At 43.9% G+C, this 16230-nt stretch overlaps 1 protein-coding gene across 4 annotated transcripts in view; it reads left to right on the top strand.

The window, feature by feature from the left end:
• The window catches only part of HEMK1 (HemK methyltransferase family member 1), a 68599-nt gene that overhangs the window by 37417 nt on the left and 14952 nt on the right, over nt 1–16230 (top strand). For all 4 annotated transcript variants that reach the window (XR_008316995.1, XM_053299905.1, XM_053299906.1 and 1 more), the window contains 3 exons: nt 5332–5381; nt 7660–7765; nt 11015–11110. Coding sequence is in view for 3 of the 4 variants with exons in the window: in XM_053299905.1 (XP_053155880.1) it covers nt 5332–5381; nt 7660–7765; nt 11015–11110 (252 nt within the window). In the remaining variant the exon portion in view is untranslated. The remainder of the gene's footprint in view (nt 1–5331; nt 5382–7659; nt 7766–11014; nt 11111–16230) is intronic.

The raw sequence follows: 16230 nt of genomic DNA, 5'->3' as shown, positions 1-16230 counted from the left end.
ACTATAGACCGATCTCCAACCTCCCTTTTTTAGCGAAGGTGTTAGAGAGGGTTGTATGTGCCCAGCTTGAGAGGGTCTTGGAAGAAACTGGTTATCTTAATTCTTATCAGTTGGGTTTCAGGCCTCAGCATAGCACAGAGACAGCACTGGTCGCTCTGGTAGATGACCTTCTTCGGGACCTTGACAGGGGTAGTCTCTCTCTCCTAGTCCTTTTAGATCTCTCAGCGGCTTTTGACACTATCGATCATGCTGTCCTTCTTGACCACCTGTGTGGGTTGGGTATCGGGGGCACTGTCTTACAGTGGTTCTGTTCTTACCTTAGCGGGCGTGTCTTGTCAGTATGCATTGAGGACAGATGCTTTGACCCATGGCCACTCCTTTATGGAGTTCTCCAGGGTTCAATTCTTGCCCCTGTCCTCTTTAACATCTATATGGAGCAGCTAGGTCAGGTCATTTCCCAGTTTGGGGTGAGATTTCATCAATACGCTGATAATACTCAGCTTTATATTGCCATCCCAGACCACTCTGGGGATGCTGTTTCTGTGCTTACTCGATGCCTGGAAGCTGTTATGGTCTGGAAGAATCAAAATAAGCTCAGACTGAATCCCACTTAGACTGAACTACTTTTACTCAGCCCTCGTACCGGCCAATAGCTGGATGTGAACCTTGTTCTAGATGGGGTGGCGCTGCCCCCAAAGGAGCTTGTTTGTGATTTGGGGGTCCTTTTGGACTCGTGCCTCCTGCTTGAACAGCAGGTGGAGGATGCAGCCAGAAGTGCTTTTGCCCAGCTTCATCTGATTTGCCAATTACACCTTTACCTTGATCGGCAGGCATTAATGACAGTGACCCATGCCCTGGTTATCTCCCGCTTAGATTATTGTAACGCTCTCTATCTAGGGTTAGCTCTGAGGATGATCGAAAAGCTACAATGGGTCCAGAATGCAGCAGTTCACCTACTCATGGGTGCCAGAAAATATGACAGGGTAAAACCTCTCCTGCGGTCATTGCACTGGTTGCCTATTCGCTACTGAGTTCAATTTAAGGTCCTGGTTTTGACCTTCAAAGCCTTGCGGGGTTTGGCACCTGTCTACCTACAGACCCGCCTCTTCTATCCAGTTACATCCCATCCAGTCAGATCTTCTCAAATGGCCCTTTTATCAGTCCATGATTTCCGAGAGGTTCGGGGCGCTAGGACCCATGAAAGGGCCTTTTCGGTTGCTGCCCCACTTCTCTGGAACTCCCTTCCCCTTCAGATTCGTTTAGCTCCTTCCTTATTGATTTTTAAATCTCTATTAAAGACTTTTCTTTTTCGCCAGGCTATTACCCTGTAGTTTACCTATTTGGTTTTTTCTTTTTGTTAGTTACTTTAGTTTTTAATTTAGAATGTAATTTTAATGCTGTCTTGCTCTGTAAGTTTCCATACACCACCCAGAGTCTTCAGAGTGGGCGGTATATTAAATGTTTCAGTGAGAGGAGCTCAACATGGATGCCGGACAGCAGAAATTTTAATGAGCTCCTTGCGTTTCTTCCCTTTAATGCTTTTTATCTCATTGTTTTATGATTTAAAATTTAATTGAGCAGCTTATCTTACTCAAACACCAGGGCTGATTTTTAAGCCTCTAAAACCGCCAAGATAATTACCATCTGACTGTGAAGGATGAGAAAGAAGAAAAGACAAAGAACAAGTCCTGTTGCCCCAGTGGAGCAGAAGAGACTCTCCAAACAATCTAGAATAGACTGTTTCTTCACCGAAAAAGTAAGTCTTGCGTCTCCTGTTCCCTTACAAAACAGATCTGTCCTCCTGGAAGAAGCAAATTTCTCATCTGAGAGCCTCACGGGGGAAACGGATGATGGATTACAGAGTGAACGCAGATTTCCGTCCCACACCAGCAAGGATAATGGAAATGTTCTCTTACAATATTGTAATCTTACTGCCGGCACTTTCCAACATATTACGAAGTGCCTGAGTCGGCTGGAGAGTAAAATTGATTCTATTGAGGCACGCCTAGTGAGAAGGATACCGGGGGACTCCCTTGTCTATGAGGATGATGATAAAGTAAAGGACAGCCATAATGTGAAGTCTCAGCCGACCAGCTGCCTATCTTTTCCTTTGATCCCTAATACAGTTAATTACCAATTACAGCCTTGTTGTGTTTGCCTCCAAGTTGCTCGTATTTCACTTAACCGTGACAAATGATCCCATAAAATGTCGATCCTACATTCCATTAGGCAATTAACTCGGTGGGAGATTCAAAGCAGAGACCTTGTCTCATATTATTTTTTGCCTGATATGGGTAACTATCAAAGACTAATACTGCCCTGCAAATCAGCATGGTTACCAAGGTTATTACATCACATTTCAAGCTATTTGGGGCGTTTTGGGATAAAACCCCAGAGATGTTTTGCCAATACTAGCATATTGTCTTTGGTCACAAGGGGGTTAAAAACTCAGCCTTCAGCTTGTTATCCTGCAAACCCCTTATCCAAGTGTGGAAAAAAACCATCATTAGCCCAAGCAGTGACTCAGTGCCCAAGCAAGGTCATTCTCACCACAAAGATCCAAGCAACAAACTTTTGGAACGCATTTTTCAGCCAGTGGATTTAGTTACAGCTCCTGCTGCAGTCTTCAGACACCACTGATGAACAACAGCTCATGGATACGCTCTCTCTCTCATTAATTAATTTACATGATACACTTACGAATATAGCGGACGATTTAGCCATATTGGGGGAGAACACAAATGTTCCTCCATTGCCCCTGGCCCCTGAGATCCCAGCGAAAACAAACAACATAGCGGAGTATCATGATAAGGAAAGTCATCTAACTGACTCACAACCTTTCTGTGATTTAAGGAAGAACCCTGCCCTTATAAAGCAAGCCACTCTCGCCTTACAAGAAGCTAGTCAAATTGCCCCCAACCACCTGGCTGGCCTTTCGTTTGATCCTCATTTTGGCCCTATTTCGGCTTTGTTGGCTCCAACTTCTTTTCCATCTTTTACAATGAGCCCAAAGGATCCACACCCAAGATCCAGCTGGGTTTCTGACTGTTTAGCTATCTTTTGCACAGATGATCATAATCTTCCAGTGCGAAATGATTCTCATAGCCAAGTGAAGAATACTGAGGAGTCTACTCTCCAGGAGGAGGGGTCTCCTGACAATACCACCTCTCTCCCCCCAGCCTGACTGTTACCACTGCATGATGAAATCCGTTTCTGTGTTTGGAACCTGGCCGGTTGGGAGTCCAAGCTACGAGATCCTGATTTGTTCCGGTTCATCTCCGGATTTGACATTATTCTAATCCAAGAAACCTGGGCTCAAAAAGAGCTGTACTTGCCTGGCTATAAGTCATTGTCCTTGGGTGCGATTGCGGGGAGGGCTAGAGGTAGGCCTCAAGGAGGTTTGGCTGTATTGATTTCTACCACGCTTCAATTCAGGTCTCTCCATCTTGGCAATCTGGACCACTTTGCTATGGCAGTCCGGGTTGACATTGGAGATACTTCTGTTGTACTGATGAATGTCTATATCCCACCTACCAGAACATATGCAGAAATTGGAGTGGTTTGGCAGAGACTAGAGACTTTCATTAATGAGATTCAGTTGAATTATCATGACTCTCATTTAATCGTAGCAGGGGATTTTAATGCCAGGATTGGTCTGGATGATAATTCCCTTTTTGCTAAATTTCATCAGTGCTCTTCGTCCTATGATATTCCTTTCCCCCTCCTCTCTAGAAAATCTAAAGATCTCTTGGGGAACTTTTCGGGTTTAAACCTTATTAAGACCTTTAGAAGGGCAGATCTCCATCTACTCAATGGGGCCACAGCCACTGACTTCCCGGCTGAATTTACTCACTGGGCAGGTTTAAATCTTTCTCTTTTAGACTATGTGGCAGTATCCCGCAATTTATTACCATTTTTAGGGGATTTTCAGATGATTACTCAGTCTGAAAGTGATCATTCCCCTTTGACGTTGTCTGTGATATGGAGGGAGCTGGCCCATCTTGAGGGTTGCCAGGCTTCCATTAATGAAGAGGAGCCAGGTCTAGCTAGCTAGGTTGCCAGAACCTAAGGGGTATATTCGTGGGTCAAATGGGCCGTAACCCAAAGTTTGGCTTTAAAAAAGCCAAACCCTAGGGTGAAATGGTCCTTGGCCCTACAACAACGTGTTGATACACTTCTGTTGTCAGCGGTGGCTTCCAACCTTTGGGCGGACCTAATTGTAGGTCAGCCTAATGGCACTGACACCTTTTTTTTTAGAGCTATATAAGCGTCTGGTTGATCTACTTATGCCAGTTCTAGACAATACAATTCCCATTTCCAATAAGACTGTTAAAGATACCTCCTATACCTAGTTTGAGCACAATTGTCTAGAGGCCAAAAGAAAGTTAGTCCATACATTTAAATCTTACACTGTGGGCCCCACGAATATCTCGGCCCAGACCTTAGTAACTTTGAAGAAGTAGTATAAGAAATTATTGAGAAATAAGAAATTACAGGCCAAGAAAGTGGAATGGGCTGACTTGATCGGCGCCTCCAAACTTGAGAACCAGGCTAAATTTTGGCATTTGGGCTCGTGCCCTATAGCAAGGGTTCCTTCTGCTTTCAATTTAATTATCCCAGCTGGGGTATGGGAAGGTTGTATTTTTGCCCCATCTCTATTTAATTTCTATATTAACTCTTTAGTCTCCAACCTAAATGATCCAGACCTTCAACCTCCTAAATTGGCGAGTAGACATGTCCCGATACTACTCTATAGGAGTGTGCATGGTTCGGTCCGGCACAATTCAAAAGACCGCCGGACAGGTCCGGCGGTCCGGATGGGCGGGGGACTGTTGCTTTAAGTGGGGGGGGTAGTACTTACTCCCCGCCACTCTTCCCCCTCCGGCGCTGTGTCATTTGAAAAATCCGCCCCCGTCGTTGTTTGTAAAGCCTTCAAAGAGACGAGCGCTAGCGGCGCGCATGCGCCCTGCACGGCACGCGCACTCGTCTCTGACGCTGCTGTGCGCACGCCGTGACGTATGCGGGGCGCGCAGGGCAGTGTCAGAGACGAGCGTGCGCGCCGCGCAGGGCACATGCACACCGCTAGCTCTCATCTCTTTGAAGGCTTTACAAATTGCTTCATAAACATTCTGCATGTGGTAGGTTGACTGCACAAGTTGATCTGAATTTGTTGTACTAAGATAACCAGATGATTACTCCACACTGTTGAGATTAGAGAAATTTTGTGCCGCTCACTGTAGTGTTTTTTACTTGTGTTTGGGGTGTGATGGGTTTGAATACATTGTTCATTCAATATCTTATGATTAGTTCTGTTTGATCTCACCTCCACAGGTTACATTTGCAAGAGAGGTTAAAGATCCTTCATCTTGACATCTCTTCTAGTGAGTCCCTTTTTGTATTTGCCCATTTTGAATGGTATGATGGAATTTCTCATGCATGAAAATACAAGATTGCTGGAAGAGGATCTAACATTTGCAGGGCTGGACACCATGCAGCAACCTAGAGCCCACAGTAGCCAGTATTGGCTTCTGTATACTGTATACTGAATATACTGTATACAAGGCTGTATACTTTCTCCTTATTTATTCAATTTATATGCTGATTACAGTATATGCTGAGAGAAGCTGGATTGGAAGAAGATGAGCATGGTTTTAAAGTTGGAGGTAGGAACATAGGAAACTGCCATATACTGAGTCAGACCATTGGTATATCTAGCTCAGTATTGTCTTCACAGACTGACAGCAGCTTCTCCAAGGTTGCAGGCAGGAATCTCTCTCAGCCCTATCTTGGAGAAGCCAAGGAGGGAACTTGAAACCTTCTGCTCTTCCCAGAGCAGCTTCATCCCCTGAGGGGAATATCTTGCAGTGCTCACACATCAAGTCTCCCATTCAGATGCAACCAGGGCAGACCCTGCTTAGCTATGGGGACAAGTCATGCTTGCTACCACAAGACCAGCTCTCCTCCCTATAGAAACATCAATTACCTGCACTACACTGATGACACCACTCTGATAGCTGAGAATGCAGATGATCTGCAAGCTCTAGTAATGAAAGTCAAGGAGCACAGTAAAAAAATAGGACTATTACTAAATGTAAAGAAGACTAAACTAATGACAAGTACAGCGACCAGCCTCAGAATTGATAATGAAGACATTGAAGTGGTGGATAGCTTCTGCCTTTTAGGATCGACTGTCAACAGTAAAGGATCCAGCAGTCAAGAAATACGCTGCAGACTAGCACTTGGTAGGGTTGCAACGAAGGCCTTGGAAAGAATATTTAGATGCCATAACATGTCTATGTCTACAAAGATTAGAATCATTCGGACAGTGGTTTTTCCCATGATACTCTATGGATGCGAAAGCTGGACTTTGAAGAAGCAAGATAGAAAAGGTATTGACGCTTTCAACTTTGATGCTGGAGAAGACTTTTGAGGATACCATGGACAGCCAGGAAAACAAACAAATGGAACATGGAACAAATCAACCCAGAATTTTCACTCGAGGTACAAATGACCAGGCTCAAACTATCATATTTGGGACACATCATGCAAAGACCCAGCTCCTTTGAGAAGTCCATAATGCTGAGAAAAGTTGAAGGAAAGAGAAGAAGAGGATGACCAGCAACAAGGTGTATGGGTTCGATTACAACAGCAATGAATGCATCACTGAGAGACCTTAAAGGCCAAGTTGAAGACAGATCATCCTGGAGAGAATCTATATATGTGTTCATTAAGAGTCGACACCGACTTGATAGCACTTAATCAATTAATACTATCATTTCAGTTTGCAGTGTCTCAAAATGCATCATTAACATATTGAGCATCAGAAAGGGTAGTCTTCATTATAAGGTTACACTAGGCATTTATACATTGGTGGAAAAATAAGGAGGTACAGTATGAAAAGCTCATATATTATTTCAAGGATTGCATTTGTTCTCTTGCAAAACAATCAAGCCTGAGACCTTCTGTGGTGCTCGCCAGCAGTGCAGTATTTTCAGTGCATGCTGGAACTTGAGAAGGTTGCTGACCTGGTGAACAACTGGAATGCTGGGGTTCTTAACTTGCTTCTGCTCTAGTGACTGTTCCTTTTATTCTAGTAAAAAAAGTTATTTTCCTAGTTCATTGACTAAAAAGTCCTCATAGAACTTCGAAGGTGCCATTTTGCCAGATTTTTTAAATGAAGCAGATTGAGCTGCAGCCACAACTTGACTTTTGAAAACCACAGTGTGTTTCATGAGCTTTGGGAAATGTTTTGCTGGGAAATGTTCTTCTGTGGGCAGCATTTTATTAAAAAAGCATCTCTACTTTTCGTTGGTAAAATACTAAGAGGAAGATTACCCCATTGTAGCTCTCATAATCCACATTGTAAAATCACAACACCTTACTGAGTACTGTATTTTTATTTTTATTTTTGAAGGCTCAACTGAATAGTTTTCAGTTTGGTTAAAAATTGGTATGCACTTTTCTTTTTATATGGCTGGATTGTTGTTGGGTGGTTTGTTTTTCCATGTGCTTGATTATCTGAGGGGGATAGGGCATGCAAGTAAATGGCAGGTTGGATGGCATATGTCAACTGAGGGAATACACACATTTAATTTGAGGAGTAATTTTTTAGCACGTTATGATGCATAAAGTTTTGTTTTGGTCCTTCCTTCGATGTAGGTTCTTGGGAATGTCTACAGCCCTGGGGTTTAGTGGACACTATAATCAGCAATCCACCATATGTTTTCCATGAAGACATGACTCACTTGGCAGCAGAAATCCTCAGGTAATCTGATGTCTCTTTCCTCTGACCTCACTATGTTTTTGCCTTGATCTTTCTTGAAGACTGTTGGGATTCTAAAGGCCAAACACAGCACAGGAGGCTCAAGCGTAGATTCTCTCGTGCTTTTTAAAGAGTTAATAGAAGATGCAAGTGGCTCCAGTTTGGATCCGGAAAATGGGGCTGTGGGAGGGGGATTAATCCCCATTCAGCCATGATACTAGCTGGGTGACTCTAGGCCAGTCACTTCTCTCTCAGCCTAACCTACTTCACAGGGTTGTTGTGAAGAGAAACTCAAGTATGTAGTACACCGCTCTGGGCTTCTTGGAGGAAGAGCGGGATATAAATGTAAAAATAAATAAATAAAATTAACCCTTTCCCCTCAAACCATTTTCCTGAGGAAAAACAAGCTCTCTAAAGCTTCTGTTTGCCCTGTTGAGGAGCTGGAATACAGGCCGATATGGGTAACAGTGTTTTCTGCCCCTTGGGGCCAATAGCAACTTGAAGATTATTTTAACTGAGGAAATTGTAAATGAAGAAAGGGTTAAGTCTTGCTCACAGCATAGTCCTGATTCAAACTTGATCAGGATCTTCTGCTGTTTTTAACCTTTTAAAAACAAAGTGGAACTTATTCATGCATCATGTATTGTTTGACCCTTTAAAATAGCCATCAGCACTTGGGACCTAATGCTGGCAAAACTCTTTTTCAGTCACTAGGAATATCTGAATAACTTAAGGGCACTTACAGACATTCATTTCAAAAAGCTACTGTCGCCATTATTAAATGGAAACAGTGGCCAATATCCAGACTAACAAAGCCACTGGTACAGCAAGCAGTACAGCTTATCTCTGAAGCTGACTGTGACTTCTACTACTATTGTGAATATTTATACTGTATACCACTTTTCAACAAAAGTTCCCAAAGCGGGTTACATAGATATAAATAAAAATAAAATGGCTCCCTGTCCCCCAAAGGCTCACAATCTAAAAAAGGAAACATGATAGATACCAGTAATAGCCACTGGAGGGATGCTGTGCTGGGGATGGATAGGCCCTGTTGCTCTCCCCCTGCTCAATAAAGGAAATCACCAGTTTAAAAAGGTGCCTCTTTGCACAGTTAGTAGACAAAATTGTTGACATATTCTAAAAATGTATCTGTGAGGACGCACAGCTCTCCCCCATAGTAGGTGTGTGCACAAACAGTTTGAAGTGAACAGGTCCTCTGCATACCAACCAGCTTCGAGGAAAGGGGGACGGTTTGCAACCAAACCAAACCCGGTTCACAGCAGACAGGTTCGCCGGTTTGATCTGGTCTCATTTAGGGCGGTGACGGGTGAGGGCAATAGGGGTGAGAGTGGCGCGGGGGAGAGGAGCAGCAAGAGATTTTTAAAAGTAAAGGAGATGGTCTCTTCTCACCAGCTGTACCAAAGCTTAGTAGCGGCGTTCCTGCCAGCAGCCCACACACAGTGACAGCACCACTCCAGCACTGACCTGACCTTCACCCACACACAGAGGCCAGATGAGTGCCGGAACCATGCTGGCTCACAAGCTACTGGCAGAAGCACCACTGTTCAGGCAGCTTCCAGGTAACCAGCGCCAGTTAGCTGAAAGCTGCCTGGAGCAGCGGCACTCCCACCAGCAGCCCACACATGGGGGCATGGCTCCAACACTAACCTGGTCTCTGTGCATGCACGGAGGCCAGGTTAGTGCCAGAGCTGTGTGTGGGCTGCTGGTGGGAGCAGTACTGGTAAGCTTTGGTGCAGCCAGTAAGAAGGGACCATCTCCTTTACTTTTAAAGATCTCTCACTGCCCCCGCCCAGGGCTGCTCTCACTCACTCTCGCAGAGGCCAGGTTAGTGCCAGAACCATGCCATTGCTGTCACGCGGAGGCTGCTGGCGGGAGAGCCACTGCTAAACTTTGGTACAGCTGGTTGAAAGGGACCATCTTCTTTACTTTTAAAGCTCTTGCGCTGCCCTCACACCTCTCACCCTCATCCCTCAGTCATGTCATGCCCCTGGTCTCAGATAGTGAGGAGGAAGGGGATACTGACAGCCCTCCAGCCGACACAGGGGTACCTGGGGGGCAGAGCCCGGCTGTCAGTTCCCAAGAATAGCCGAAGCAGGTCCGGCTGCTGTTCCAGAACAAACAGCAGTCTGAGGCAGCAGAGTCAGGGACTGAGGAATCAGGTGATGAGTTAAACAGGCAACCCCTGATGACTCCGCAACAGAGGAGAGTCACAAGATGGCACCAACAGCTGGAAACGGTCAAGAGAAGTAGGCGGCTCTTTCAGAAGAGAGCTGCCCTGTATCCCTGGGCGGATACATAAGCCCTGTTTCCCTACCAGCTGAGAGTTATCAACTCAGACTATAAATCACATCTGCAGCCTACAGTCAGGTGATGGAAGACAACAAACGTCTTTCGTGGAGCATTTACCAGCCCCTAAGCTGAGCCAGAGAGATTCCTAGCCGTGTGTTAGCCCCTGCAACCCAGACTGGTTTCTGACTGGAACGCTGTCTCTTGCCATGCCCTGCTCTGCTTCCAGCTCTGAAGACTCAACAACTTCTCTGCTTCTTCCCTTTCTGGACAGACTCCCACACCGGGTGGCTTGGTTCTGACAAGTCACTGCCTTAATCGAACCCAGCTCGAACCAGCAAACCAGTTTGAGGGCTTTACGTTCTTCTAAGCACTGTACAAGTAATAAAGTAGACAGGTCCCACCTACACTTAGTACCCCTCCCTGCCTCACCCAAGTCCTTTTCAATAGAGCTCTGATACTGGAGGCATGCTAAGCTTGGAGAAAAATGATTAGAGAGAAGGGCTCAAAGGTTATGCACTTATCACATGTGCAACACTTTTGCTTTTAAAATCAGACAACACACACACACACACTCCACCCATTTCTACATGACTAAAGCAGATCAGTGTTTAACACAGATCTGCCTCCATTATGTATTGTTTAGTTCTTAATACTCAATGTAAGATAATACTGTTTCCTGTGTTCCAAACGGAGACAGGACTGAAATGTGGTGACAGTCACCATTTATCTCATGGAACAAATGTGTTTGTTGCAAATCAACACTGAGTAATCGTGACAGGATAAATGATGAGCATAATCTCAAAAAACGATACACTGAAAGTGCCTTCAATGAAAATTTCATACCTGAACTTGCCATTCCCCATATTGCCCATACTGCCGGGCTGTAAAGTTGAATAGTAGTTTTGGTTTGGTTTTTTTTATCTTATCTTTGGTCCCTAGCTATGAGGATCTTGATGCCCTGGATGGAGGAAATGATGGCATGAGTGTGATCAAAGAGATTCTGAATCTGGCTTCTTGCATCCTCAAAGATTATGGGTAAGTTCTAATAATAGTCTTTTTAGTATCAATATGAACCATTTTATATGCAATCACTTTTATCTGCAATCACTTGCACTCACCCATATTATATATCATTTTATTGCATTCTTGCTACTCTTTTATACTTTTTTAATGATGCCTTTATGATTTTATACTCATGTAACTTTTTAACTCTCTCTGTTATGCCTTTACCCATTGTCTTTTTTGCTCGGTCATAGAAATGTTACTTTTATTTTTTATTTATGCTTGCAGTATGTATCAGGCTTTTAATATCTACTGTCACTTTGGTTTTAAAATGTAATCTGTAATCATTCCTTTTACTTTATACTAGTCTACGACAATAATCAAGGTTGATGATGACCTGGTTCTAATAATAGCTTTTTCCATACTCCTTCAATGGTCTCCTTTGTAGGGTTCAGGAACTAGGAATGAGGTCCCCTAATCTTATTTCTTTCTTCCGGTCTTCCTCCCCTACAGAGAAAGGGAAAAGAGACCAATGCAGAGGCACACTATGAAGAGAAGATTCTCTGGGGGGAAGCACTTCCTTGCCCACTGCCTTATCCTTCTGCCCTCCCTTCTGGATAGTGGGAGGAACTGGGGTTGAATTGTGCTTGTTGGCAAGTCTCTTAGGGTATTTAGTCGTCTTTCACAGGAGTTCCCAATCTTAGGTCCTCAGATGAACCCCCATCAACCCCAGCCCAAAGTCCAACAACTGAGGGCCCAAGGTTGGGAATTTCTGTTTTATCACACACCACATACACACATCTCACTGTAAAAGCAGTAAGAAGTGTTTTTATTTTCAGAAGTATTATGTTCAAGGTACATAAACAGAAATTGGTTGCAAACACAACCAATTGTCCATCTGTAACATAGGAAGCTGTCTTATACTGAGTCAGACCATAGGTCCATCTAGTACAGTATTGTCTACACAGACTGGCAGAGGCTTCTCCAGGGTTGCAGGCAGGAGTCTCTCTCAACCCTATCCTGGAGATTAAAGAGAGGGAACTTAGAACCTTCTGCATTCAAGCATGCAGGTGCTCTTCCCAGAGTGGCCCCATCCCCTAAGGAGAATGTATATTTGTTTGTTTTATTTAACATATTTTTATACTGCCCAAAACTTATGTCTCTGGGCGGTTTACAACAAAAACAAGAATATCTTTCAGTGCTCACATGTAGTCTCCCATTCAAATGCAAACCAGTGTGGACCTTGCTTAGAAAGGGGGACAATTTATGCTTGCTACCACACGATCAGCCCTCTTCCCTGAAGTCCAACAGATTTGACATTTAAAATGTTTACCAATTTGCTTGGAGCTTCTGAAGGTCACTAAATAACTTGATCTCTGAAATGTTAAAGGGAGATCATCTGGTGGGATTGAAAAATAAAATGGAAGAAAAGATAGAATTACAAAAGGAGCATTAAAAAGTGGATGAAAGTGAATGGTTTGGAAATAAGGAATTATGTTAGGTACTTTTTGGAAAGTTATCCTGAAATACTGTGTTCCAATGATGTGAGACAATTCTTGTGGGGAACGTAAAGGCAAGATGAGAGGCACAGAAGTAATACTGGAGTCTTGAGCACCTAAACAACAGGGAAATGGGCAGCAGCTCTCCAAGAGTCTTGTTCTGTTGTGACTGAGAAACCTCAGCTTTCTAATGTAAAGGATATACCCATCAATTAGCCTAGCTTAGCAACTGAGGATCTTCATAAAGCTAGATTGGGAGGAGGGAGATCACAGTAGATGTGAAAACAATTTGTGAAAGTTTTCTTTAGTTACAACTAGAGATCTAATATAAAATGTATTCAGACAAAAGAAATTGGCTATCTTTAGCAAGTAACAGCCCATTGCCCCCCCATGCTACTATGAGATTTCAGTAAGTTTCATCAGACTTGAGGAAAACTATCTAGTCTGGTGGCTTTGTGCCATCTACAGCCTCAGAGGCACGATGCCTCTCAATACCGGTTACAGGGGAGCAACAGCAGGAGAGAGGGCATGCACATACCTCTTGCCTGTGGGCTCCCCAGAGGCATCTGGTGGGCCACTGTGTGAAACAGGATGCTGGACTAGATGGGCCTTGTGCCTGATCCAGCAGGGCTGTTCTTATGTTCTAAAACCATTCCCAAAACACCTACAAATGTCAGTCTTTATATATCATGAATGCAACAAAATTAGAAGCCCGTTTTCCTTCTCATGGTCTCCTAACACAATGGAGGCTGGGAGCTCTGGGCAGGTCTTCAGTCACATTTCGTTTCAGAAGTTGGAAAGGAATTAGGGATTGGCAGTGAGCAGAGTCTTTCCTTAGTGGCCTGCTAACTGCACTTCCAAGGAATCGATCAAGAAACAGCCTCCAGTGGTGACAGACACCTGACATACACACAGGCATGAACCAAGAGCAGCAATGACAGCAAGATAAGGAAGGCTTAGCTAGGAAGAAGAGGAAGGAGCAGGACAAAATTGGAGGCACACGGAAGCCACCTCTAATATAATTAGTTGCTAGGGAGCAAAGACAATACAAACAGCAGTAATAGCAAAAACATTCACATTGTATTATAATAAAATTGGGGGGGAAAGCAAAAATGATGATCTATAAAACAATTAACAAGTGACAAAAGGCCGCAATAAATGCTGAAAATACAAATACCCAATATACATAGAGCACATTACTAGAAATAACAAAATCAGCAGTCCAGCATGGATAAGAAGTTGCTCAAAAGTCCATCAATACAGATGAAATATCTATTTATATATTTAATTCTCTTAAAAATACCTGTCGCTAATCCCATACGTGGCAGCTCTCGTGAGAATTTGTGAGCAGCTGCCTGGATAGCAACGGGGAAGAAAATAGCGGGGAGCAGGTGGCGGCAGGATGGGCCAGCAGTGAGGAGGAAGAGGAGGAGGCAGCGGTGGGCTGGGCCGGCCACTGGAAGGAGGTGGCCGCTGCCTGGAGCGGGTGGGCGGGAGGAGGTGGCGGGCCGGCTTTCCAGCTGGCCCACCAGCCAGAAAGCGCGGTGGGGGAGTGGGAGGAGAAGAAGCCGGCTGGCCAGAAAGCCGGGTGTGCCGCAGCGCGGTGGGTGAGGGGAGAAACAGGCAACGGCGGTGGGTGGGCCAGCCAGAGGCACAGATGTTCTGCATCTAACCCAGCTAGTTCTGAATAATTCCCAACAGCAGGCCCATTCATTAATCCATTTTGGACATTTTTTATTAATGGGAAACACATCAGCAGGAAGTAAAAAGGAAATCCTATTTGGGACTCCATGACACAGTTTCACAGGTCTGGACCTTTTACAAAGATATGGCAACTTCTGCTGTTAAAAGTGACTAACAAAAACTGAATATCCTTACAAACAACAATAATAAATACTGTACTAGTTCATAGGTACTGTGAACCTGTAAGACACCAAAGCTGCAAAATTCCCTCTACCTTGTGAGTTAAAAAAAGTGAGTGGGGTTCCTATTGATTGGCTGTTGTTTCAAGACTGCCAAAATAAAGTACTACTTCATATACTCAATATTGGGTGTTGGGTAAATAGGTCAAGCAAGCCCACACAGTCAGGTAGGAGCAGGAGACATCAGCAACTATCTTTCCTCTACATCTAGCCTATGAGATCAAAAAGCAAACTCGGATGTTATGAAAGCTTGAAGCTCCTATTTATTATCCAGGCATCTACAGGAGGCTTCGGAGAGGACATGTCATTCTTGCTTCTGCAGCACAGAATATGATAGAGGAGACAGTAGTCTACAGGTTATAAGATTAGCTTGATTGGATTAGAGCACAGATGAGGTCATTGCACCTACTGCTCTGTTGACATTTCCACTGAAACTGGGTAGCACCTCATCAATAAAGTACCAGTTGAGTTTGAGCTCCACTGTTCAGTACAATGTGCCTGAGAGTCATACTGCCCCTTGGCCTTCCTAGCACTGAATGGAGATGTTGTTTCAGGAGCCTCTGTGGTAATAGCCTCTCTTTGTTCCAGTGCTGAGAGGAAAATCTGAGAGTTTCATTGGCCTGGTCGAAGTCAGCTCTGCTCTGAAACTTTCCTCCCAGTTGGCACTCTTAACATTAAAGGAGGAGATGCTCAGAGTCCCGTTTCCCCACCCCACCCCACCCCCGGTCAAGGTGCAGTGGGGCCATTGTCCTCAAGCAGCTTGAGGGCCATCCTTGGCTCACAGTATTTCTTGACCAGCAGACTGCAAGAATGTACCAGTCAAAAAGAGAACAAAGAAAGTTACAAGCCTTTTAGAACATAAGCCCCTTTTATGCTTTTAAGTTTGGAAGAATAAAAATGTGGAAGATGGTTGAACATTTTCCAGTAGATTGTCTGAAAATAAAAATATTTTGCAATGTTTTTTCCAGAATGTAAGAGAGTGAAAACTGGTAACAAGTATATTGCGACATTCTTGTGGGTTTTCAAAAAGTGCTGATGATATAACAGCCTAAGAAAAAGCAATTTAAAATTTCTCTTAGAAAGTGGGAGCTGGAATCCTGTAACCTTATGCTTCAGGGTTAAACTAGCACTCTCTGTTTTTAACCTGGAGACATAACCACCATTTCCCAGGATCTAAGATCCAAAAGGTTTTTTTGGTGTACATGTTTTTCCCCCTTGGAGGTGGAGGAGGCCTGGGGTGGGGGGGACCCTTTTTTTTTTTAGGTCACAAATGAGATCCACACCCAGATGTGAGTGTGACTGACTGGTTGATTCAAAGGGAGTGTTCTGTGTGGGAAAGCTCTGGAATTTTGAGAAGCACTTATTACCAGGGTTTGGCTCTTTCTCCGTCACTTTATTCTACAGCCTGCAAAACTACCATAAGTGTGAACAAGTTGAGAATTTTTAGGGATGGGTTTGAGTACACTGTCATTAAGATGGCTATCAGTGGTCGAGAACTTGCATTCTTAGATTCCTAGTTTGATGCAAGAAAATAATTAGTTATGGTAAGCTATGGACAGAAAGTATAGTGTACTCCAAAACTGATGATGATGATGATGATAATAAACAACTTTGTTATCTGCCCCATAACAAATTGTTCTCTGGACGGCTCACAACAGAGATTAAAACATGCAATAAAACACACAACACATTAAATCAGAACTGACAAATAAAGGTGAAAAGAATACACAAA

The sequence above is a fragment of the Hemicordylus capensis genome, chromosome 2 (genome assembly GCF_027244095.1).
Source record: "Hemicordylus capensis ecotype Gifberg chromosome 2, rHemCap1.1.pri, whole genome shotgun sequence".
NCBI lineage: Eukaryota > Metazoa > Chordata > Lepidosauria > Squamata > Cordylidae > Hemicordylus > Hemicordylus capensis.
Note: the sequence above shows the minus strand (reverse complement) of the source record. Positions and strands in the feature narration are given on the sequence as shown.